Raw genomic sequence first — 27,610 nt, 5'->3', positions numbered from 1 at the left:
ACATTGGGTAGTACACAAAAAGAATTCAGGAATTATGTTTAAAAGTATGTTATTATTTTTTCTTCTTTTACAGTATTCTGCTCTATTGATAATCTTCCATTGTTTTACTTATTCAATATGAAGGATTTTTTAAAAACCCTGAGACCCAACTGTCCTTTTTGGCAACTAAATTATATGGAACATTAATTGGAACTGAAAACAATCACAGTGTGTTTATAACAGTTATCTTTTTGCTTTAATTGCTGGGTATAGGCTTTGCTGAAAGTGAGAAGCAAATCTCTTTGTTTTAGTCCTTGAGAAATTAAGAAAAAAGTCACATATTTTCTCACAGTATACACAGTGTTCAGTTACTCTTACCTTCCCTAGTCCTATTCCTAAGTTTTCATTTTTCAACTTATACAGGTCTTACTTATGTCAAGCATATCTCAATAGTTGAAAATTCTCTAAAATTTAAATTTAGATAAATAAAAATATTATTTTTCTGGTAATATCTTTTTACAGTTTGAGGTTGAAAATAATTAAGTCTAACCTTGTGGAAGCAGCAGTAAAAAACAAAAATGGGCAGTTTTATTAAAGAAGTGCTTAACATTGAACACTCACAGAATGTTACCTGGATTTAGTTCTATTTGATGCTATGTTTTGGGCTCTTATGTTTTAGCTTTTATGTAATCCACATAGTATATCTTTGTGGACTTTTTGAACACTTCGGACAACTTTTAATGATCAAGTTACATTGGGGCTTAAGATTTAATGAGATAAAATAGGGATGATTTAACAATTATATGAGTATATACATTTTTTGTTATTCATTGACAATTGTCCTTTCTGGACAAACATCAAGAAACCCTTATGAAAGTAAGAAACCACACTAATCCTAGAATTATGTCAGGAAAAAGATGAAAATATCAAGATCTAACAAACTGAGAATAAAGTCAAAATTGCAGCAACCAGTCTGAAGGAACTTTCTCTGATGTTTCTAACGCATTAGCAGAATGGAGAGGAAACCAGATGGATTCCGGGTTTCTGACTTAACACTGAGACTTCTGTGGCTTTCACATAACCTTTTTTTTTTTTTTTCCTCACTTGATCTTAGCCAAAAGGCCAAGAAGCAATAAAAGTTTTTTTAAGTTTGTATTTATTTATTTTGAGAGAGAGAGAGAAAGGGAGAAAGAGGATGTGAGTGAGCAAAGGAGAAAGAGAAGGGGGAAAAGAGAGAGAGAATCCCAAGTGGACTCCATGCTATCACCACAGAGCCCATTGAGAGGCTTGATCTCATGAACCATGGTCATGACCTGAGCTGAAATAAAGAGTTGGACTCTTAACCAACTGAGCCACCTAGGCACTCCAATAACTTTTATTTAGAGTCAGTGAATATTTACTGAGTCTTTACTATAAAGCATGTGTATATAGTAAGATGTGGAGAATAAAAACGTGGTCTCCGCACTTGAGGAATTATAATCTATTGGGTAGGCCAAGAATGAGTTTTCTTGGAAAATTAGTTATTGGTTTTTAAGGTACAAGATTACATTAAATCTTTAATGTAAAAGAGACCCAGGGGCGCCTGGGTGGCTTAGTCGGTTAAGCGTCCGACTTTCGCTTAGGTCATGATCTCGCGGTTCGTGGGTTCGAGCCCCGCGTCAGGCTCTGTGCTGACTGCCAGCTCAGAGCCTGGAGCCTGTTTCAGTCTGTCACTCCCTCTCTCTCTGACCCTCCCCTGCTCACACTGTCTCTCTCTCTCTCCTAGAAATAAATAAAACATAAAAAAAAAAAATGTAAAAGAGACCCATAGTAGTTGAGGTCTGCTTTTTTTTTAAATTTTTTTTATTTAAAAAAAATTTTTTTTATGTTTTATTTATTTCTAGGAGAGAGAGAGAGACAGTGTGAGCAGGGGAGGGTCAGAGAGAGAGGGAGTGACAGACTGAAACAGGCTCCAGGCTCTGAGCTGGCAGTCAGCACAGAGCCCGATGTGGGGCTCGAACCCACGAACCGCGAGATCATGACCTAAGCGGAAGTCGGATGCTTAACTGACTAAGCCACCCAGGCGCCCCAGTTGAGGTCTGCTTTTAAAGTGATTTCCTTCTATAGAGTGATGGCTTATATATACATTATGAATAGTATTCCATTGCCAATCATTGAATAATTACATATCTATAATTATTCAGTGCTTTTAAAAAATTATTTCCCATCACATGAAATGGAAATATTTAACTGCTAACTTAAAAGATAATAAAGTTAAGAATTCTTATGCTACATGTTTAGAAATATTAGTATGATAAAAATGAATGTTATTCTAATGGTTTTAAATTGGTCTTTACTTTGAAATTATTTTAAATATTATGGTTTAAGATTTTGATACTCAGCTTGTGTTACATTAAAACTTTAGGGGCATCAAAATTTACATTATTTGAAAAATCAGAATCTAATATTACAAATTATTACTGAAGTATTAGTAAAATATAATCTAATATTCTACATTATAATCAAAAACTGTGACCTGTGTCTTTTTTCATCTGATTTCTGCTAAAGTTTGTGTGCTATAGAACAGTGAGATAATGCTAAACTATTTGTCCAAGACTTTTTAGAATTATTTCACTTGAGGGGCTCCTAGCTGGTTCAGTCAAAAGAGCATGTGACTCTTGATCCCAGGGTCATGAGTTCAAGCCCCATGTTGGGTGTAGTGATTACTAAAAAAATAAATAAACTTTAAAAAAAAGAATTATTTTACTTTAATTCAGGATTATGTTGCTTTCCTGTCTTATGCTGGTTACATAGTGAACAGTGATCACTGCAGGCCACTATTAGAGATTAGTCTGGGATTTAATTAATTTGATGTTAGATTTGTTGATTTCTGGTTATGTGTGGTATATCTAGGTAGAACTGTGCAAATAAGAAATGGGAAATAATTATTCTGGAGCATAAAAAGAAGTGGCGGGCAGAAGATACAGAGTTAAGTGTATTGAATACTTTAAAAGTACTTTATATGGGAAAAGAAGGAAAGAGAACCATAAGTTGTGGTTTATTGGAATTCTTCATTTGAGTCTTTGTGTGAATTCTAATACCATAATGGTTCCTTTAAAGCTAATTTTATTTTTCTTATCAGTCATCATTAATGAGATTCTTAAAATATGGGAGTACAAATACTGATTCCCTCCAAAAGATATGGATAATTTTTTATAATTGCATTTTGAATGTTTGTTTCTAAGAAAGTTTGAGTAGATACTATATTTTATTATTTAAAATTTACTTATTTTAAGAGAGAGAGAAAGAGAGTAAGTGAGCAGGGGCGGGGCAGAGAGAAGGGAAGAGAGAGAGAGGAAGAGAGAATCCCAAGCAGGCTCCTTGTTGCTAGCTCAGAGCCCGATTTAGGGCTTGAAACCACAGACCTTGAGATCATGACCTGAGCCGAAATCAAGAGTCAGATGCTTAACCAACTGAGCCACCCAGGCACCCTGGTGTTACTTTTTAATGTGAAGTTTCAGGGTGTCTGGGTGGATCAGTCGGTTAAATGTCCGACTTTGGCTCAGCTCAGAGCCTGGAGCCTGTTTCAGATTCTGTGTCTCCCTCTCTCTCTGACTCTCCCCTGCTCATGCTGTCTCTCTCTCAGAAATAAATAAAACATTAAAAAAATTAATGTGAAGTTTCGTAGAAAAAGAATCTCTTTGTCACCATCTTTTTAATACTGTTTGGGCATTTTAATCTGTTATTTACCGCATGCCTTCAGTCAGTTTCAGTATATTTACCTAGTGAAAAGTATGTGGCTTCTGCTTTTCATGAAGGTATCTTCTCTATCTACGAACTGAATTCTTTCCATTTTGTACATTCATAGAGGTTTGTTTGAATTTGAAGGCAAATTGCCTTCCTTGAAGGCAGGGGAGATTTATTAAAGTATTTGAGCTTAGTCTTAAAGTGTTAAAATACTTGACTGGAGAAGAATTATAAAAAGAATTCTACTAGGGGCACTTGGGTGGCTCAGTTGGTTAGGCATCGGACTCTTGATTTTTGGCCCAGGTCATGATCTGGTTGGTGAGATCCTGCCCCACGGGGGCCTCTGCGTGACAGCAGTGAGCCTTGGCATGGGTCCCAACTCACAAACTAGAGATCATGACCTCAGCCAAAGTTGGACGCTCAATGTACTGAGCTACTGAGCCACCTAGCTGTCCTTAGCATTTAAGAGCTTTAAAAAAGATAATTACTTTCTTCTGTGATCACCATTTAATTAAAAAAAGACATTTGGAAACCAAGAATAGTATAGAGAATAGTGCTTAAATTGAAAAAAGTATATAATTTATAAATAAAGACGAAGCCCCAATCTGATTCCCAATTTTTTTCCTTTTGCTGCATATCACTGGAAACTTGAGAGTTGGGCACTGAAATGTAGATTTGTATTTGGAAACTAGTAACCTACGTCACAGCGCTGGTGTATAACTGAGATGAGGTCCCATGTTCCTTGGCCGCAGCCTCTTCTCTTGTTTCAAAAGACATTGAGTAATTGAAATGTTCTCTTTGATTTTTGGCTTTTTGAATACTGTGGGGTTATGGTTAGAGCTGTGGTTAAAAGAATAGACTGTTTTTCAGATCCTTCTCTGGGCTTTTCCTAATTTGGCCAGTGTGGACAGAACAGATCTGGTCCAAGCTTTCACTGCTGTCTTCTTTCCTTTTACTTTAAACAAAATTTTATTTAACATTTATTTATTTTTGAGAGAGACAGAGAGAGTGCAAGCAGGGGAGGGAGAGGGAGACACAGAATCTGAAGCAGGCTCCAGGCTCTGAGCTGTCAGCACAGAGCCCGATGCGGGGCTTGAACCCATGAACTGTGAAATCATGACCTGAGCCGAAGTTGGGTGCTTACCTGTCTGGGCCACCCAGGTGCCCCCTTTTTACTTTAAAAAAAAAAAAAAATCTTTTGCTTCTGTATTCCACATAAAGGTTTCAGTAGGTTATAAGAATACGTACCGTAAAATAGTAAAAATGACAATTTTTAATGTATATGAATGTATACATGTACATATACATATGTATTTATATATAATGTATGTGAAAGATATATCGGGACTAAGAGGAAATCAGCATGTAGTGATGTATACATTTTTCCTCTCAGTGCATATTTTTCATCTTCTCATCTTTTGTTAGGCTTATTTCATTTAAAGCTAATATTTTGCCTTATTTCCATACATGTTAGAGATTGATTGGTTTTTGCAAGTCAATTTTTGACCTTCATTCTAGTAGGTAAAAATTATATTACTTAATTTCAGGCATAGTAGTAAGCAGTTTATACTGAGCCTTTACATAAATTCCATATGGATTTTATTTTATTTTTACTTAACAAATGAAAGAAAAGAAACTGAAAGTAAGTAATTTGTCCACATTTACATATAGCTAATAAGTAGTAAAGCTGGGGTTACACTTTGGCAATGTATCTAAATCTCAAACTAAACTATTGAGAAGATACTGTGGATGGCTTCAGGTTTTATTAGACTCAGAAGTACTTTTCACAGATAAAATAGGATCCATTTTTATATATTTTTCTGCTATGTGGTGATGTGTGAGAGTACAGCCTCTAGTGAGAAAAGAACAGATACACCCAGTAACAATTACAAGTAATTACATTTTTATATAAGTGATATCCAATGGGATTTTTGATATTTGTCTTTGAGATCTTTTAGATCAGTGTTAGAACAGGACATTGCATCATCTGACTGAGATTGGTAAATCTTGGCTCACTCAGGTAAATCCTTACTGATAATTAAAAAATAGGAAAACTAGTGTGAATATAAGTTTGTTGAAGTGTCTCTTCTCAATTTTCCTTGGGTTCATAACAGTTTTATTAAATTTATTATCTTATTTATAATATATATGTGTATTTGTATAATAGTGATGTTTTCTAGCATGATAAAAATTTTTTTTGTACAAATATTTTTAATTGGGCTATAATTAACAATCTAGCACGGTGAAAGTTATTTTAAATTAAAACTTTTTAAATTTAAACTTTAGTTACAGCTCTTTTAAGGAAGCTTAAGCAGCAGTCCAGGGAAAGTGTTGAAGAAAAACGACCTCGGTTATTAAAAGCCCTGAAAGAGGTAGGCTATATCTCTTTGCTGATCTTGTACCTAAAGAGTAAATTGTAAGTGCACCTTAAGGCATTTATTATTTCTTTAAAAACTTTTTTTTAATGTTTAATTTATTTTTGAGAGAGAGAGAGAGAGACAGCATGAGCAGGGGAGGGTCAGAGAGAGAGGAAGACACAGAATCCGAAGACAGGCTCCAGGCTCTGAGCTAGCTGTCAGCACAGAGCCCGATGCGGGGATTGAACCCATGAACAGTGAGATCATGACCTGAGCTGAAGTCGGACGCTTAACCGACTGAGACACCCAGGCGCCCCTTCAAGGCATTTTTAAAAATGCAGTCTAATAGTTACTGATTATTAAGAGTCAAGAAATGGTTAAAATCCTGTTTGAATTGAGCAATAATGATAAAACCAAATACTCTGATTATAATGTATAAATTTAATTTTAGGGAAGCTCCATTTACTGTGAACTAGGAAGGTAGATAAAGAATTACTATTTTCAGTAAATTAGATAAAAGATCTAAGAATAAGGGGGTAGGCCATAATTAATGGCAATAATTTTCCTTTATCCTTTGGATTGGAAGATTCCCAAAGAGCTGAAGCCACTACCTGCTAGCAGGAACAGCATCTTCTTTATGTAACAAAACTCTTATTATCCTCATGATGGTAAGAGCTGGGTGTGCTGGCACAAAAAGGAAGAGAGCTTTGTTTTCTCTTATTCTCTTACAATTATTTTTGATGTCTAAAAGAACTGTGGGAGAAAGATAGACCTATCATGATAACTGTCTCCTCTTAAGTAAGCCTTTTTTTTTTTTGGTTTTATGTCTCAAGCAATACATTTATTTGAGAATATTTGATCATAGTAGTTTCCTTAACAGTTAAAGGCTTTGCTGTTTAGCTTCTACTTTGTAAACTACAGACTTTTTCTATACATCTCATAAGATGACATATTATTTCAATTTTAGTAAACTTTTGTTAACCATTTTATAGAAAAAAGTTTTTATTTCAGTGTATCATTTTCTTAACCATTATGAGGCTGCACACATAGTCATTTTGGAAGTTGTATTTTTTCACAGATCTGAAGTTATTAGCTATTTTTATAATGATATTTATTATTTTGGCTATGCTGAGAAAATGGACTACTTACTGATGCAAATGTAAGTGCCTGTCAGTTTCAGATATTCCTATGTGGTTAAAATGGTCTTCTAAAATCTACAGTTGGTGCATATTTTCCTTTGTAGATAAGTATAATAATGTGTGCTATTGTAATGTTTTAAGTAATTTAATTATATATTTTTGTTCTTTCTTTAACTCCAAACACTGAAACTACTTTCTATTCCTGTCAGTAGACCTTTAATGATATTAGATTTTTTTAAAACAGTAAAATATTCAATAAATATAAGGACTGTTTAATAAGGTGCATTCAGTAATTATTTGTATTTTGTTTCTCAGCTAGGTGACTTTTATCTGGAACTTCACTGGGATTTTCAAAGCTGGGGTAAGAGTGTGCTATGTTTTACTATAAAATATGTGCACCTATAGAAATACAAATGTAAAAATAGCTATTATATAGAAATGTTAACATAACAAATTTGTTACTTGCCCTCAGGAAAATTAAGTATTTTTCATCACATTGAATGTAATGGTTATAAAGCCCTATAGTAATACTTACCTGAACTTGATTAATAGCTTTCAAGATTATTTTTAAAACTGAAAGTTATCTTTTTTTTAACAAAATGAAATTAAATATTAATTAAATATAAGGAATTCTCAAAGAGATGAGAATAATAATTATGGGCTTATTAGATTACTTAAAGAAGTCAAAATATAGTACTCAGATCCCTGAATGAGAAGAATTTGGTTAACATTATTTGATTTTGTGTATTTTGTCATCTTTCAATAATTTTTACCATTTTTATTGTGTGCTTGTTAGCTACTCTGTTAACATACTATTTGGTGCTTCACTGTTTCGGTTTCTTAATTATTTATAAAACCTTAATACCTAGATATTTTGCAGTCATTTAATGATTTATCTTAGCAAGGTTTTCCCTCCTCCCCGTTTTAAACCTGAGTCCATTTAGGCAGAAAACCTTCATGTCTAAATAGGAAGTTTGATCCTAGTGACCTTTACTAATTAAACAACTACTAAAATAACTAAATTTGGGTTTTTTTTGAAGATTTAAAAACAATGTAATCTGCATATAGATTTGAATAATGAGCTTACATGTGTTTTTAAAGCATCTGCATAAATTTTTGTGATATAAGGATATTTGAATGTTCAGTGATAATTGTAAAACTAATCAGATATTGACAACTATAAAAATCACTGTTAATGTTTCACATGAATGTTTTAAACCCTTTTCAGAGTTTACACAAGTGTATGTGTTTATATATATATAGGTGTGTATATATCCTCAGAATTAGTTTTTTTATGGATATCATTATATCATTATACAATTTGTCATTTTTATTTATCATAGGCATTAATTCTGTATTAGTTCCTGATGAAGTACTTTAACAGTTGCATAATAATATATAGAATGAATGATTAAAGTTTTCCTAATGTGTTTAATCTCTAAACGTAAAATTTTGATTTATAAAATAATCTGTTCTTTCTAACATTGTTACAGCTCTAGCAAATCAAATTAGTTTGGGCTCTATCAAAATCACACATGATTTTGTTACTTTATGGGCCTACCTTGCCTTTATGCTTCACATATCCTTCAGAAGCCCAGGTGTCTCATGTTCTTTTTACCTTTTTTTTTTTTTTTTGCATCTGAAGAAACTGTAGTCCTGCTTGGTGATCTTTTATTCAAGGTTGTCCCTTGAGTATACTGGCTCTTTAACTGATTCTCTTAGAAACTGTTAGTGGTTTAAATTCTAAAATAGTCAATTTATCCTGCTGAGCAAATGTTTTAAAATATTTTAATAAATTTTCTATGTTTATGTATTTATTTTGAGAGAGACAGTGCAAGCAGGGGAGGGGCAGAAAGAGAATCCCAAACAGGCTCTGCGCAGAGCCCAACATGGGACTCGAACTCATGAAATTGTGAGATCATGACCTGAGCAGAAATCAAGAATCCGACACTTAACTAACTGAGCCACTCAGGAGCTTTTTAAAATATTATAAAAGTAACATTTCAGTTATATCAAAAAATAGAAATGGCAATCACTGCTGAATTGTGCATATATCTGTAGTTGTACATATATTTATAAATGTTGCATAATCAAATTCATGATGTAACCACTGAAGTATTTGTTTAAAGTATTGCTTTTTTGAGGATTGATGCAAAACAGCACATCTGTTTCATTGTTGATAAAAGATTTTACTGATTTCATGTCAAAACTATTAGCACCTGATGGTTAGATGTCATGTGTAATTCTAAAAACTAAACTCATTGTCCAGATTTAATTTAGACACTTGGGATTAAAAAACTCTGGATAATCCCTCTTGTTAGGTTTGATTAGTAAGGTTTTTTTCTAGAGTTCAGATGTATTTCTTTCCATTGTCAAAACTCCTAATATCAAGGTGCATGGCTGGCTCAGCTGGTAGAGCATGTAACTCTTAATCTCAGGGTTGTGAGTTCAAGCCCCACACTGGGCTTAGAGCCTACTTTAAAAAACAAAAATGAAGAAGGAAGAACTTACAAATTTTCTTTGCAAATATAAAATGCTAAATAAACATGTTCTTTTTTCTTTTTAAACCCTAATGTTAAAAAAAAAAAAAAGCCACCCAGAAATAATAGGAAGTTGAATATTGAGCTCCAGGGATTATGTTTAATTTAGAGGTAGTGGAGCATGCACACCTTTTCTCATACTGTTATATTTAGTGTTTGGCTGAAAATAGCCTCAGACTTGGTTAATAGGAAATCTGAAGGCAACTAAACTATTTTACCTTAAGTTTTTAGATATAGAAAAACTTTAAATTGGAATCAAAAGTCATGGCTCCTACTTGATGTAGCAAATCACATGTCTTTCCTGGGCCTCAGTTTGTTCATTTTATTTTAAGTTTATTTATTTATTTATTTTTTTGAGTGAATGAGGAAGAGAGAGAGAGAGAGAAGGGACAGAGAGAGAATCCTAAGCAGGCTCCGTGCTATTGGTTGAGGAGCCTGGCAGGGCTTGATCTCACAACTGTGAGATCATGACCTGAGCTGAAACGGAGAGTCTTGCTTCATTGACTGAGCCACTCAGGGATCTCCTACTTAGTTTCTTCATTTTTAAATAGGGAATAATAACTGCCCTGGATATTGCAAATATTGTTTAGGTATAGATGAAATGAAAGTATTTTTTGAAGGAAATCCTTTATATACTATAAAAGTGTTAAGTAATTTATAGTATCATAATCATGACTTCAAATTTAGCATTACATGTATAGCACATTTCAGCAGAAAAACTAGTAGTTTTTAAAGTTACTTTATCTCATAATCTACCAAATACCCATTTTGTATTTGAGACTGTTATTTATATATTATAGATGGAAAACTTTAGGTTTAGAAACTTTTCTTAAGACCAAGGAGTAAATAACAGCAAAACCAGAATTAAAATGTAGAGACTCTTCATTTTTCTGTTCAGTGAATTATGCCCCTTTTGGAGTGCTGTGTTAAACTCTCATATTATGCTGAGATAACTTAAGATATAGAGAACTTGATTGTTCAGTTTATATGAGGGAGGAAAAGTCATTGTAGAATTGGGAAAATGCAAATTTCTCTATTTTTGGAATGTATTAAAATCTAGCAAAAATCTATTTTTTTGTCTATGATATTCCTTCTTTTCTTTTGTTAGCTTTTGCTTCTCAGTCTCTTAAGCTTCTTATTTTGTCTCTGTATTCCCCTGTTCCTGCTTTTCTGATTTTTGATAAGTAGGTATTAATATGTGATTCTAAATTTTGTTATTGTAGGTTACCATACTACTTTAAAAGATGTAATAAATTAGGGGCGCCTGGGTGGCTTAGTCGATTAAGCATCCGACTTTCGCTTAGGTCATGATCTTGCGGTTAGTGGGTTTGAGCCCCGCGTCGGGCTCTGTGCTGACTGCCAGCTCAGAGCCTGGAGCCTGTTTCAGTCTGTGACTCCCTCTCTCTCTGACCCTCCCCTGCTCACGCTGTCTCTCTCTCTCTCCTAGAAATAAATAAAAACATTAAAAAAAAAAGTAATAAATTAGAGTGCTATCTCCTAATTATCTTTTTGATGCTATACTAAATACTTAAGGACAAGAAAACTGGATCTTGATTAATGAGTATTTGATTATTTATATAGATATATGCTATTATTGCTATTCTCAACTTCTGTTGTTTCATATAAGGAAACATTTTATAAGAAAATGATTTCTTATACTCTTTGACTAAGGAAACTCCTAGCTGATATTGCCTTTGGTCAGAAACTTTTCTTACTTTTGTTCAATAAGATGTCTAGAAAACTGTCTTTAATGCTGGAAATTATTTTGAATTAAATGACCTCTAAGGATTTAAAAAAGACATTGATATGTTAGTATACCTTTAATGTTAATTAGAAAATATTGGTGCTTTTTTCAAAACTTAACTAAAAATCTGACTTTAATTTCTCCAGAGTTTTTGTTTCTTTCTAACAGAGGTTGATTTATCACTCATTTTTAAAACGTTGAATTTTGTAAAATATGCATGTAATGTATCTTATACACACACCCACATTCTTATATGCACATGTGCATGTGATATGATCTTGATTTCAAGAATTTGAGGCGTCTCATTTTTTTCTTTTTTTTTAATGTGGTATTTTATAATAACCTGTAATGTAGATTTATTCATCCATAGAATAACTTGTATTTCCCAAGATATAGCAGATAATAAATAATAATAATATCAGAATATACCTTGTGATATGAATGTGATCCACACTGGATGTAGCAATCTACAGGTAAAATGGTATGATTCCATTTTAAAGATTTTGAATTTGAGGTACAGTAAGCTTAAGTAACCAAGGTCATATATTTAGGATTCAAACTCAATTTTGACTATTTAGCTCTAAAAATGTCTGATTTTTTAATACATATTGCTCTCCTGCTATTTAATAAAATTGTATTTAAAGGATCAGATAGGATCCAGGCCCATCAGGTTACCCATTCTGGATGGGTTAGTTGCCGTAGGGCACTGTTTTCTCAACTATAACAATGTCCTACAATATGTACCCAAGAGTGGCATTATATCGACGCTGCTACTCATGTGTGTGTTGGTGGGTGGATAGGTGGGCAGAGTGATGAACTATATAGCAATTATAATTGTAGATATTTGAAATTGCTCAAAATTGCTTTATATATTATTTTAAGTGGAAAAAACTATTTTAGAGGAAATTGTTACAATTTTAGTGAATTAATAAAATATTTACATTACTCTTTTTCCAGTTAAAAAAAATTGTAATGTCTTGGAACTTTAGGTAGTTATTTTTTATCTTTTCTTTTTAAAAATACAGTGCCTTTACTTTCCCGAATTCTGCCTTCTGATGCATGTAAGATATACAAACAAGGTATCAATATCAGGTAAGGTGATTTGATTTTTTTCTGAGTAACAGAAAATTGAGATTTAGAGGAAGCTTTTTTTTTCTGTAGTAATAGGTTACATTTGAATGTAGTCATTTATAATTTAAACATGCTGTTATCTAGTTATACTATTTTATCTTATTTGAGACATCCTAAGGATAATTAATCAAAGATACAAAATCTTGACCAAAACAAAGGTATTAATTGTAATATAACTACAGACTATCTAGCAGGCAAACAGAGTGAAGATCATGATATAATACTGAGAATATTTAAGGTGGTTATGTATCTGATCCTGACTTTTTTTAAGGAGTAAGGGACACATAAGGAAGACCCAATTCTTGTCTTTTTCTCCAACCCTCTCATACCCTTCCCTCCTCTATCTATCCATTCATCTAATCATCTGTTCCTTCTAGTAAACACTTTAAGGCTAATTTTTAATTTTCTTCTTTTTAAAATAAAGATTGACTTTTAGATCTGATGGGAAATTATTTATTTTACTCATTTCAGAATTTACTTTTATCATTCTTTATGTCTTCATATTAATACATTTTTTATAAATTATGCATATGTAAGATATATATAATACTGGTGAATAGGTCATATACATATACACACACAAGTATTTTAGTATATTTATAAATTATATAATTTTGTATATCTATATCTGTACATATCTCCAGAATATTAATTTGGACGTATAAGGGTCTAGAACTGGAAGGATCTTGAAAGATTATTTCATATAAACTCCTTATTTTATAGATGAGAAAATTCGGAGAGGTGATGTGATTTTTATAAGAGCATATTGCAAATTAATGGTTGGGCCAGGACCTCTGACTTCCTGTCTGTTCTTACCATGTCACAAGGCAGAAATTTTAGAAAGTCAACTCTGAGATTTATTATGAGATATGTTAAATTACAGTGAAGAGATAATCTTTAGTTGAAATTAAGTTCTAGGTAATTGTTCTCAAGAAATAGAATTTGAATAAGGTAGAAGTTTCTGGTTTTTTATTTTTAAAAAATAACCTCTAGTGATGTTTCTAATTATGAAAGTGGTTTTGTACATTAATTTCATGGTCATTATTAGAGACATTGCAAAATGCAGGAAAATATGAAAGAAAAACTAGGAGAGGATTTGATAATGATGTAGATTTATTTTAGCAACTTATGATTTCATCAAAAATTACTCCCCAATTTAAAATAATTACTATAGCGGTGCCTGGGCGGCTTAGTCGGTTGAGTGTCCAACTTCGGCTCGGGTCATGATCTCACAGTTCGTGGGTTCGAGTCCCACATCGGGCTCTGTGCTGACAGCTAGCTCGGAGCCTGTAGCCTGTTTCGGATTCTGTGTCTCCCTCTCTCTGTGACCCTCCCCTGCTCATAAAAAAAAAAAAAATTACTATAGGTGCTTGTGAAGGGTAGCAGATAATTTGGGAGAATATTATTATATTCCTTGTGCTACTTTAAAAAAGGCTAGTTTTAGTTCTGTTTGATTCTTAGAGAAAAAGGAGAATAAAAGCCTGAAGGAGAATATCTGTGTCAGAGAATATAGATTAAAAGGAAGTTACTATAATTTAGGGGTGCCTGTATAGCTCAGTCGGTTGAGCATCCAAATCTGGATTTCAGCTCAGGTCATGTTCTCACAGTTTGTGAGTTCAAGCACCACACTGGGCTGTGTGCTGACAGCATGGAGCCTGCTTCGGATTCTGTCTCCCTCTTTTTCTGTCCCTCCCTCTCCCCCTCCCTCTCTCTCCCTCCCTCTCCCTCCCTACCCCCCTCTCTTTCTCTCCAAATAAATAAATAAATAAATAAGCAAACTTAAAGGGAGGAAGCGCCTATAATTTAGCAAGATACTCAGACCTGAGACTTAACAGCAGCTGAGGATAAAGGAGAGATATGTTAGGTTCTAAACTTCTCATTACTAAAGTTTACCAGGTTAATGGAGAGGCTGGATTTTAGGATGTATTGCAAAGGTTTTTTGCATAGATGAGAAGAATCTAATGAAAAATAATCCATTAACATTAAATAAAAACTTTAAAATGTAAACATGAGATGATTAGTTTTTATTTATACTCTTTTAGAATTTTTATTTCTGAGAGAGAGAAAGAGAAAGAGACAGAGACAGAGGATAAGCAGGGGAGGGGTAGAGAGAGAGGGAGACACTGAGACTCCAGGGTCTGAGATGTCAGCACAGAGTTCAATGCAGGGCATGAACCCACGAGCTGTGAGGTGATGTCCTAATCCAAAGTCAGATGCTTAACCGACTGAGCCACCGAGGCACCCCTGATTAGTTTTTTAAAAATCACTTCAAATGAAAACAATTTTAAAATATGTTCACGGAAATCTTTAAAGTTAACTTGTATTTCACAACAGCCACATGATCATTTAAAATATCTTTTCTGATGTCAAGGAGAAATTAATATTTTAGTGGAAGTAGAAAAGTATGAACAACTTTATTGTTGAGTATATTAACATTTTCACTATTAATAATTATGAGGTAATCTATAAGCACTGACTAAAATGATCAAGGAAAAGTGTGCAAACTTTTCCTCATTTCAGGATTTTCCTATCTCAAGGGAAGTCCCTATTGAATACTTTTGCAGTGTTATTTGGCATCGCTCAAGTTTTTTTTTTTAAACTTTAAAAAAAATTTTTTTAAAATATTTTTATTTATTTCTAAGAGAGAGAGACAGCGTGAGCAGGGGAGGGTCAGAGAGAGAGGGAGATACAGACTCTGAAATAGGCTCCAGGCTCTGAGCTGGCAGTCAGCACAGAGCCCGACGCGGGGCTCGAACCCATGAATGCGAGATCATGACCTAAGCGAAAGTCGGACGCTTAACCGACTAAGCCACCCAGGCTCCCCTTTTTAATGTTTTTTTAATTTATTCCTGAAAGAGAGAGAGACAGCATGATCAGAGGAGGGTCAGAGAGAGAAGGAGACACATAATCTATAGCAGGCTCCAGGCTCTGAGCTAGCTGTTAGCACAGAGCCCGACGCAGGGCTTGAACCCATGAACTGTGAGATCATGACCTGAGCCGAAGTCAGACGCTTAACCAACTGAGCCACCCAGGTGCCCCTGCCCAGGCTTTTATCTTAAAAACAACATTTTCTATACAGTTTTTGAATATTTTCAGTTCATATCTTTGCATTTATATAATTATATATATTTTTCATAGCCATATGCATTGATTATTGCATGGCAAAAATAAAAAAAATATTTAGACTCATAGGCTTAACGCAAGGACTTGCTAATACATTAAAATACTATCATGACAAGTTATTTCATTATAAGGCATGTGTAACACAGCTTAGTGGACCATCTAATATCTCAGAGATATTGTGGAAGATGTATTAGACAGTCTTCTTCCAGTTGTAAATTATAAAAAAAATGAAAGAAAATTGATTATGACTCATTTTGGGTCTAGCTAGGTCTAAGGGTCAAATGTCACCATGTCAGTCTGTCTTTGTCTTTCTGTCTTTGTGCATCTCTCCCTTCACTACTCTTACATCCACTATCAATCCACTACCAAACTGTCATCCAGAATGGGCAAGAAGGAAATGGATGCAGAAGATTGTTCTGTTTCATTTCCTCTTTTATGTGAGGTATAGAGTTTTCTGGTAGCTGCAGCTTGAAGTCCAAATAGACCACTGATATAAAATGATCTCTTCCTTTTTGATATTCAGTAGCCCACATCTTATAGAGGTAGGGGATGAGCCTCTTTTATTGGCATTATTTTCTTATGTCACATGTACAAGTAGTAACTGGATGTGTGCAGTAGTACAGGCACTAGTAGCACAGTAGCTGGCCACTAGAAGTGAAACAGGAGCTAGAATTCAGCTATAAAGCAGCAGGCAGGATTCACTCCTACAGGAGTTGGTGATTTGCTTTTTTTAAGGACTTCTTGATTTTATTCTGAGGGGTGTATACATTTAAATGGCTCAGAAAGGAGGCCCTTGTACATAAGGTAACCATACTCCCTGTTTGCTCTTGATTCATCCCTATTGTCCTGGTAAAATCATTAATAGTATCGTCTTCACTTTTAAAAGGCACTAGTTTTGTTGATAAATTGTATGTAACCCCAGTTACTCTTTTTGATGCAGCATATATGTTCCAGTTCTTAAATTTTTTTTTTTCTGAGTAGAGAAACCAAGAATACTCATTCACTTTGCTTAGTCTAGCATGAGAATTGAATAATTTACAAGGTAAAAAATTCTTAGAAACTCAGTAGCCAGGGTATGATCAACATCTCTTAACAGCTTTGTCAACCCCCTTTTTATTTATTTATTTATTTTTTAAAATTTTTATTTATTTCTAGGAGAGAGAGAGGGAGATACAGACTCTGAAATAGGCTCCAGGCTCTGAGCTGGCAGTCAGCACAGAGCCCAATGCGGGGCTCGAACCCACGAACCGCGAGATCATGACCTAAGCGAAAGTCGGACGCTTAACCGACTAAGCTACCCAGGCGCCCCTGTCAACCCCCTTTTCAGATTAAGGACTGTATTTTGAGCAACCAGTAAGAGAGATCCTAACGTGATTTCCTACAAAGCTTGGTACAAGATTGAAACATTTCAGAGTACTTGTGAACTTTTCCATTATAGTATTCTCCCTAATTTCATCAAGCAGTGGTTTGTGGAATTTATTTGAGATAAATCCATTGAGCTAGACCATGCCAGGTCTTGGTTACGAAAGAGTACGATAAACACACAAATGTGTTAAGTCCATGAATCTTTGACACAGGAATGATCCATAAGGTTTTAGCCTGTGGAGATGTTGGGGAAGAAAATGTTAATTAGAATCTGAGAAGTCTAACAGAAAGGACAAGAAATTGGAGTAAGTTAAATGATTTATCTAGGTGAAGGATGAAGCCAGGTTTGGTATCAGATGGCTCAGCATAAGGCATAGAGGTAGATCAAAAGAGCAAGATTGTAAACACAGTCCTTAATCTAAGAATGTGGTCCATCCATTGCTGTACCCTTTCTATATATATACTCTGCTGAGCTAGCAGCATGGTCTTATTGGGATCAAAGAATGTTAGACAAGTCTGTTCTCCTTTAGTGGCCTTCACATGAAGTAACTTTTATAGAGTAGCTGCAGTAAGGGAGATGGTAGAGAACAAGGGTATAGTTAGGGAAATACTTGAACAATGTGGAAACAATCTTTTTTTTTTTTTTTTTGCTGGATTAATAAAGCATTTATTCAGAAAATGAACTATAGGAAAAATGGAATATTATTTAAGTATTACTTCATTGTTTTTAAATAAATACTTCAGCCTTAACAGTAAATTTGACTTTGAAATATCGTGTTAGCATCTTGGTAGAAGCAATGAAGCTTATTTAATTGTTATGGAGTTTTATCAAAATTTCATTTGTCAGGATTTCTCATCTACCAATCTTTCACAGGCTTGACACTACTCTCATAGACTTTACTGACATGAAGTGCCAACGAGGGGATTTAAGCTTCATTTTCAATGGGGATGCGGCACCCTCTGAATCTTTTGTAGTATTAGACAATGAACAAAAAGTTTATCAGCGAATACACCATGAGGTGAGCATGTTGTCTTATCAGTATTCCTCTAAATGCTTTTATAAAAATGTATGTGTGCAACCAAGCCTCAGTGTAATTGCTTTAAAAGGCAAAGCTTTCATTTCTTTACTACTAGCTTTACATCTTTTTTTTTTTTTTTAATTTTCTGATCTTCATCCTGACCATTCCAATGAGACTGTTTCTTCATAATTCACTGATGATCTCCTAGTTACAGGAACTCCAACTTCTCTTAGTTCTCATTTGTAGCTCTCATTAGTTGTACGTGTGCTGGCCCTTTTACTGTTTATTATCTTGCTACATTAGCTTCTTTTAATGTTGCTGACAATCTCTATATCCTTAATAGCAACACCTCTTTTGGCTGTCTGTCACTCTTTTCGTACTCTTTTACTGTCCCTAACTCTTTGGCTACTTTTCTTTATCTTTTCCCTCTTAAAATACAAAATTATCTTCTGTCACAAAATGTCTCTCTGTTGGTATTGTTTCCACAACCACCATCAAAAAACATCTACATTATTTTTATCCTTTGTTCCCTGAGTGGCCATTTCCCTCTCTAAACCAAAGAAAAAGCTTTTCCTGTATCTTTGTATCATTGATAGCCCTAAAAATGTTTAAAAACTTTTTTTAATGTTTTATTTATTTTTGAGAGAGAGACAGCATATGAGCAGGGGAGGGAGACGCAGAATCTGAAGACAGGCTCTAGGCTCTGAGCTAGCTGTCAATACAGAGCCTGACGCAGGGCTCGAACCCACGAACCACAAGATTGTGACCTGAGCTGAAGCCAGACGCGCAACTGACTGAGCCACCCTAAAAATGTTTTTAAGTCAACATTTTGCCACTGTTGCTTTTCTTTTGTTTTTATTTTTCAACACTTCATTTCTCCATGTTGTCATTCATCACATCCTGTGGCTCCTTCTTTAATATCTCTTAGACTAGACCTTCCTACTACCATATGATTGATGAGACCTTAATTATCTTGTATGTATTTATGTTAAGTATTATTATTTAATTAAACACTGAAATAGTTCCCTAACTGGCAGTGAGTCATGAAGATTTAGATGGGAAGAGGGAAGAAAAAGAAGGAATTCCTTGTTGAGAAAAAGGGATGAATAAAGTCAGGGAAGTGAGAATGAGAATGGTCTATTTGAGGAAAGAGATCTGACTGTGGTGAAGGTCCCTTCTTGAGCATGGGAATGTGGTTTATGGAAGGCTTTAAAAGTCAGTTATTAGGATCTGCTGTAGTTGGTAACAGAGAGTCATATTCTTTTTTTTTTTAAGATTAAAAAACAATTATTATTTATCTTGAGAAAAAGAGAGCAGGGGAGGGTCAGAAAGAGAAGGAGAAAGAGTGAATCCCAAGCAGGCCCCACACTGCCAGCATCAAGCCTGATGTGGGACTAGAAATTATGAACTGTGAGATCATGACCTGAGCCAAAATCAAGAGTAAGACATTTGACCAACTGAGCCACCCAGGTGCCCCCAGAGAGTCATATTTTTGAACAAGGTGTTTATTTTATCCACAAGTAATTTAGGTGCTTTGCAGCTTTACTCATTAAATCTTTAAAATAATATATCAGAGCAGATGGTTTTATTTTCCCTATTTTACAGATTAGAAAATTAAGACTTACAGATGTTAAATGACATTTTCAAGATCACACAGGTAGTATGTAGGTTGGATTGTAAAAGGGAGACATTGGAGGCAGGGAATTTATGGGAGACGTTTTTAAAGTTCTACAGGTGAGAAGTGATAAGGATCTTGACCCGGTTGGTGCAGTGAATATTTAAGACGAAGAGATTATGACTTAAATTTCCCAGAATGAAAGACTGTGACTTGGTAATAGTATCAGTGTAGTGAAGTAAGAATTGGAAAGATTTAAGGGTGAGTGTAGTGCTTGTATCTTGAAGAATGATGGTGGTGCCAATGTTAAAATTGAAAGATCTAGAAATGGAAATGCGTTTGGGATTTTAGATGGTTTGTTTGCTATAATCAGTGTACTTGCTTCAACCGTCTATCAGACTTCTTTGAAGTATTTGCTATTATTGGTAATTTAGTTCTTAAAATTTTTGTTTCCTTAGGATTTGACTTCCGTCAGTGGTTCTTTTCCCTTCTCTTCTTATTCTTTTTTGCCTGTTCCATTTTCTTTGCCACCTCTTGCATACCCTCAGTGTGGTTCTTATTTTTATAAACTCTAGTAATAATCTCTTCCATTCCTTGCTATAGGTTAATGATTCACAAATAGATATTTCTACCAGGCATATCTCTAAATGGAGACCCAACTACTTAAATTCCTAATGGATATCATGTACGCCTCCCAAGTACCTCAAAATTCAGTTCATCTAAAAGTGAATCCTTTTTTTTCCCCTTTAAACTCCAAACCTGCTCTTTCTTCCATTGTCCTCGTTTTGGTGAATGACATCATTTTCTATTCAACCAGAAAACTGTGAGTTATTTTTGAAATATTTTCTTATATTTCATGTTCTAATTAGAGAACATGTGTGGTCCTTTCTGTCTTCCTAATGTCTTATTATTACCTCTTTTTAACAATACCATTATTGCCACAATCCAGATATTTATTATATCTCAACTGGACCACTGTAAAAGTCTCATAAATGATCTTCCTGGACCCTTCTTGTCTGCTTCTAAATAATCCCACATACTGTAGATAGATTGAACATTGAAAGCAAATTCATGAAATCTGCCATCCTTAATGATACTTTAAAAGATCCCTGTTTTGGGGCACCTGGATGACACAGTCTGATTGTTGATTTTGGCTCAGGTCATGATATCTCAGTTTGTGGAATTGAGTCCCACCTCAGACAGTGTGGAGCCTTCTTGGGTTTCTCTCTCTCTGCCCTCTACCTCAATAAATAAATAAACTTTAAAAAACTCTTAAAAAAATAAAAGATCTTTATTTCCTAAAGAATGAAATCCAAATTCCATAGCATGGTGTGGAACCTTCTATAATGTGGCTTTTGCTCACTTTTCTGCCCTGTTTTTACCTTGCTACCTTAGATACCTTCATTCCTGAGCTCTTTGCAATTTTTCAGGTGTGCCAGGCTATATGATACTTCATTTCATTGTTACAGTTTCTGCTTCCTGGAATGCTCTTCTTGCAGCACTTCCACACTTGCAAAGCACCTTCTTAGCATCACTTCTTCCCTTGCCAGGAGACCATTATTTTCTTTATGCTCCCACTAAATCTAGTTATCATAGAGCTTCTGATGCTATATTTGTTTATATATCTTTTTTCTTTTCACTGTGGATCTCTGGTTGTATTCTCTGGTACCTAATATATCGCATCAATGCATTCTAGATTAGAGTTTGACAAACTCTTTCTGTAAAGGGAAAAATAGTAAATGTTTTAGATATTTAAATATATTTTTGGGCCAGATGTTCTCTGTCACAACACTAGACAGTATCTAAATGATACAGTGAGTATGGCTCTAACACTGGATTTGCCCTATTGGCCATAGTTTACTAGCCTTTATTCTAGACTCTTGGATAATTTATTAAATAATTTGAGCTCTTGCATATTAAAGACAACAGGATAGCTAACTAGACAACAAATGAGCTAGAAGCATGGTATTGAAATAGAAGCCAGAGATTAAGGCGACTCATACAAGTATTAGCTAATGTTATAGTATCAATGAGATCACCGAAGGATTGGTATTTAGGGTATGTGTGTGTGTATTTTATGCCTAAAAAAATACGGCAAAGCTAGATTTTGAACATTAATCCTCAAACAGGGAGTAGTTGTTTATCCTAATATACATACATAAATAATAATTGTTCAATAAAGGTTTGTTGAATGAATGTAATTAACAATTGGTCTCTTTCAATGATCTGGTTAGGAGATGGTCAGTCTATGATTTATAGAAGAGTTCTGTTCCAAAAGTTTATTTAAAAAGAGGGTTTTTAAAACTTACGGCAAATTTCTTCATGGACAGTGTTATTTATATACAGTGTTGTTCCCAAGCTAATACATAAACTCCCAATTGACTTATAATATATTTGAAACAATGTCTAACAGTTCTATGCAACCTATGGCAGCGAAAGTATTTCTTTAGAAAATTGTGTTCAGAATTAGTTTGGTTACTGGGACTACATTTTTACCTCTTTAGCTTTAGTATTAATATCAAGATTTTTCATTATTCTCTTGTAAGGGTGCAGGAAATGGTACTATCCCAGTTCCAAAATACTGCTGTTTTTTCCTATAGTTTCATAGATTCGAAATGGACTAAGCCTGAGTGAAGCTTGGGGGGAAAGAATAGATAATGGGCCTCTCAGGAAGCTAGAAATCAGGATGTAAATGCTATGGACAATTCTTATTCCCCAGTTTCAGCTTTTTTTCCCCTCCTTTTTTTTTTTTTTCCTCCCTTTTCCCTTAGGACACTGTAGTCCTAAGTATCAGAGATTCTCTCTTGGCCTGTTACAGAATAGAACCTCATTTTTATACCTACTCATTTACCCTTCCATACTAGGTCAATTAGTCTTCTGCCTTTGAAGCAAGCACAAACCTTTTTTTTCTCATTTAAAAAAATAATAATCAGGGCCACCTGCGTGGCTCAGTTGGTTAAATGTCTGACTTCAGCTCAGGTCATGATCTCTTTTAGTGAGTTCAAGCCCCACTTCAGGCTCTGTGCTGACAGCCTACTTTGGACTCTGTGTCTCCCTTTTCTCTCTGCCCCTTCTCTGCTCATGCTCTGCCCCTGTCTCTGTCTCTCTTAAAAATAAAAAATAAACATTAAAAATAATAATCAGTTATTATATGCCAGCACTGGGGAATATATAGAGGATAAACCTGAAATAAGACTACTTACTAAGTTTAGAAACCATGGGTTAATATTTTGGATTCCATTTCTTTCTATAAGGAATATAGAGAAAATCTCTTTTCTTCCTTCCTTCTCTCTTTCTCTCCTCACCTCCCTCTTCCTTCCACTTTATAGCTATTAGGAAAGAAAGGCTCAAATGATAGTGGTAGGCATTTGGAAGAAAAAATAATTAAAGTAAGATTTATCTGTATTTTAAAAAAACCTTCATATGGGAATTTTGTCTCAGACCTGTCAACTGAATTTGTAATCTTTTAAAATTGTTCTACATACTTTATATTTCTGTAATGGATAAGCCATTGTTGTTTCCATGACATATTTTGGAACACTGTAAAAGTATTTCATGTGCCTTGTATTTATAGATTTATAATTAGTCATAATTCTAACTTAGATATATGGAATTTAAACTTCTGTAATTGGTTTTTAGGATAAGTAATACTTCTCAGTTTTTAGAATCTGTCCTTTTGTTTTTTGAAATCTGTAACATTTTAATTGTTGATATTTTCATATGTGTAGTACTAATAACCATTGAAAACCTAGATACTTATATTTAACTTTTGTTCCCACTGCAGGAATCAGAGATGGAAACAGAAGAAGAGGTTGACATTTTAATGAGTAGTGATATTTACTCTGCAACTTTATCAACCAAATCAATTTCTTTCACACGTGCCCAAACAGGATGGCTTTTTCGGGAAGATAAAACAGTATGTGCCAATCTTGACTTTCTCAATTTTAAAAATTGTTTATTCTTTCATGTTGCCTAAATAATGTGTGGAGGTATAGGAAAAAGTAGCTTACTGACTTATCTTCCAGTGGTTTATTCCCTCCTCCTTGAGTCAAGATAGGGAATTATAATGGTTGTTTACAGAGTTGGAAGATATTTTTACAGAAGCCACAAGAGAAAGTTTAGCTCATTTGAATTTTATGTTGGAAAAGATTCTTAATGTCAACTGCCTTGTTATTTACGTGGTTCTGTTATGCTTTTATTCCTTAAGAAGACCACAAAGAGGGATACACTTTTGAATTCATGTCCTTGGACCTTTTTTTCTTTCCACATTTAGACTTCAAAATTATTTACTCACTCAGTATCTGTTTCTCAGTAGTCATATATGACTAAAATAAGCTTACATTTCTATAACACTGTCATTAGATTAAATTTCCATGGTGATTCCCTCATTAGTGAATGGTAAATTCTTTCCATAATTCCTGTTTCATCTGCCAGCAAGAGGTTATATAAGACTATTTAAAATATAGTAAAAAATTTTAATTAGACATATGAAGAAGCATTTGGTAAAGTTTTAAAGTTAAGAATAAATCATATAGGTGAGGGCCAAGATTTATTGCTTTTAAAAATTATGTTTTTAAAATTATGTTTTATTACACATGCTAGAAATGAATATATTCTACCTGGAAAAGTAAAAACAGCTGGTATTAGAGTTCTATGAGGAAATTAGTAGATCTCTGTATCTCTATCTAGATATATGTATATCTATATATAAATATATGGATATAGAGAGAGAAGGAGGGAGGAATGTGGGAGAGACTGATTTATTTAAGGCAATTGGCTTATGTGAAAATAGGTGCTGGCCAGTCTGAAATCTGTAGAGCACTCTAGCAGGTCAGAAATTCAGGTAAGAGTTGATGTGGTCTGGAGTCTAAAATCTGCAGGCTAGAATCTTAGGCAGGGTTTCTGTGTTGCAGCCTTGGGGCAGAATTGCTTTTCCTTTGGGAAATTTTAGTCTTTGCTCTTAAGGTTGGCAGTTTTTTATAAAGAATACTTTATTTTATTTTATTAAAGAAATTTTTTTTTTTGGTTTTATTTATTTCTGAGAGAGAGAGAGAGAGAGAGAGCAAGCGAGAGAGAGAGCGAGCGAGCGAGCATGAGCAGGGGAGGGTCAGAGAGAGAGTGAGAGATACAGAATCTGAAACAGGCTCCAGGCTCTGAACTAGCTGTCAGCACAGAGCCGACACAGGGCTCAAACCCACTGTGAGGTCATGACCTGAGCCAAAGTCGGACACTTAACCGATTGAGCCACCCAGGCGCCCCAAGGTTGGCAATTGTTTGCATGAAGCCTACCCACACTGTGGAGGGTAATCTGCTTTCTTCTAAGTCTAGTGATTTAACTGTTAATTACGTCTAAAAAATACCTCCATAACAACATCTAGATATGTGTGAAACCAGACAGCTGTGCACCATAGTCAAGCCAAGTTGATAGAAAATTAATCTTCATACAACCTTATACATAAAGCTGTAAAGTACCCCTTTACAAGTACTCAATCCCCAGAGCCCTTTGTAGAGGATTATCCATTAGGATACTCAACCTTTTTTTATGCTCTGCATTCATGTGTCCCTAGTAATATGTAGCTTTAGTTGTTGATATTTCTTTATTTTTTCTAGTGTTATATCTATTGTTTTGCATCTTTTCTTTTCACTCTTTAGTATGTTTAGAAGCTTTTTCTTATCAGTAGTACCACTTCATTTTTTTAATAACTGCATGGTATTCCATAGTATGGATTGTAGTTTATTTATACCAGTCTCTTATTTATGGACATTTTGATGAAAGACACACATTTATGTCCAGTTTTTCTACCATTATAAATGATGTTGTGTTTATCATCCGTTTATATGCTTTTGCATTGTTTATTATAGATAGCAAGAAATGGAATGGCTGGATTATGAAGAATATACACTTAACATTTTTATTGATATGATGATATACTTTCAATGCTTTCTCATAAGATTACAAAAACTGAGAATTATCACCTGAGTATTTCTCAGCCACAGAAAAATTCTCACTTATTCTCACTTTTAGATATAGGCTCATCAACTTTTCTTCTCTAAGCCTATTTGGAAATAAATAGTATTATAGATTTCCAGTTGTGAGCTCCTCCTACACTGCAATCTCTTTGTTGGCTTGAAGTCTTATTTGTTTGTACTCTATTCTTCTGGACAGCATTAGAGGATCAGCTCAAGAGAAGATAAAAATTGAAGCTGCTATTCATCTAGTGCTACTGCTAAGCAGCTCAAAGCTCTTGAACAGCATCTAGGTGATCTTCTTAAATCTTTGACAGGTAAGGAGGGAGTCAGTAATACTTATGGTTCCCATTTTGTAGGTAGAAACAGGTTCAGAATGCCTTACTTTTTGGTGACTAGTAAGAGGCTACCAAAAACAAGGTGGACATGGAAATAACTCTAAACACATAGATTTGGAATGCCAGATAACATCAGCAAGATAGAGAGCAAGTGATTTGTATGCAAGTAGAAATGTTTTCAGTAAGTTATTGATCTTGTTTTTTGTAGTAAGCTATTTGAAACTGACCACCCGTGGGTCTGAAAAAGGTGAAGGTTAATGTTGAAGGACTTCATCGAAAGGAAATAATTATTTTCCTGATATCATTTGTATCACCTGAGTTTCCCTATCCCTAATCCATAATATAAGCACTTAATTGTAATTGTATTAGTGAGCAAAACTATTCTGTTGTTCTCTCTTCTTTATTGAAAGCAGCAAGCAGCTGTAACTTCAAGTTTGATCCTGTTAGAGAATAGAGTATTGGAACAGGTAATTCTAGTTATGCTAGAGATTCTTATGTGACTTAGACTATTTCTTTTTATTCCACTTTTTTTTCTATCTATAAAATGGGAACAGTAATTATCCCTGACCTCTCCTTGTTACTCATGATGTTTGACTGTCAGCTAAATAAAGTTTTCAGATAGCTTTGTGCTACTTGGGAGTAGATTCTAAAGAAAGACTATGTGGTATTTCTATTTAGATTTAATTCATTTGCAGATTAACTACCATACATCTTGTGTGTTTTAAAATTTCCTTTACAAATTTGAAATGTGTAATTGTATATATATTCTTAAATTTAATAAAATGTAGAAGATGATTCTAAAGTTCAAGTACCAAAGGAATATTTATTTTCACTTAAATGTTACATATTTATGGAAAAACGTACATTACATATTACTTTGAAACTTTCTTTTAAATCTAAGATATACTTAATTAGTTTTAGTATTTTGAAATATTTGAATGTTTTATTATTTTGATTATTTAATTTTGTTTTAGGAAAGAGTAGGAAACTTTTTGGCAGACTTTTATCTGGTGAATGGACTTGTTTTAGAATCAAGAAAAAGAAGAGAACATCTTAGTGAAGAAGATATTCTTCGAAATAAGGCCATTATGGAGAGTTTGAGTAAAGGTGGAAACATAATGGAACAGAATTTTGAGGTACAACATTTCTGATTTACAATGTTCTAAAGAGAGAGGGGTTGCCTTCATTCATGGCAGTCAGTGAGTTTATGTAAGANTATGTATCATCTTTTATTTTTCTGTGATAGGGCCATTGATAACTTTTTTGTGAATATATTCTTGGTCTTTGAGTCTTCATAAACAGATCAAAATCATTTTATAAGCATGAAACCAGTGTTAATTTTTAATCTGTGTCCCTTTGCATATATTTTTCCTACTTCACCAACTGCAGTCTGTTGCTCTGAGAGCCCAGCTAAAGTACCTCAATGAAGTCATCCTTTTTTTTTCATTTATTTATTTATTTATTTACAAATAGTTTATTGTCAAATTAGTTTTCACATAACACCCAGTGCTCATCCCCACGAGTGCCCTCCTCCATGCCCCTCCCCCCTCCCCCCTACATCGATCAG

The 27,610-nt window shown here is 34.2% G+C and overlaps 1 protein-coding gene across 1 annotated transcript in view; it reads left to right on the top strand.

Annotated features, from left to right (window-relative positions):
- Positions 1-27,610, top strand: part of ANKRD13C (ankyrin repeat domain 13C) — a 92,153-nt gene that overhangs the window by 40,589 nt on the left and 23,954 nt on the right. Inside the window, exons 4-9 of the mRNA XM_077776424.1 lie at positions 5,992-6,077; positions 7,517-7,562; positions 12,511-12,577; positions 17,979-18,123; positions 23,523-23,654; positions 27,018-27,179. Of these exons, the coding sequence (XP_077632550.1) occupies positions 5,992-6,077; positions 7,517-7,562; positions 12,511-12,577; positions 17,979-18,123; positions 23,523-23,654; positions 27,018-27,179 (638 nt within the window). The remainder of the gene's footprint in view (positions 1-5,991; positions 6,078-7,516; positions 7,563-12,510; positions 12,578-17,978; positions 18,124-23,522; positions 23,655-27,017; positions 27,180-27,610) is intronic.

The sequence above is a fragment of the Crocuta crocuta genome, unplaced genomic scaffold (genome assembly GCF_008692635.1).
Source record: "Crocuta crocuta isolate KB4526 unplaced genomic scaffold, BGI_CrCroc_1.0 scaffold342, whole genome shotgun sequence".
In the NCBI taxonomy this organism is placed as follows: Eukaryota; Metazoa; Chordata; class Mammalia; order Carnivora; family Hyaenidae; genus Crocuta; species Crocuta crocuta.
Note: the sequence above shows the minus strand (reverse complement) of the source record. Positions and strands in the feature narration are given on the sequence as shown.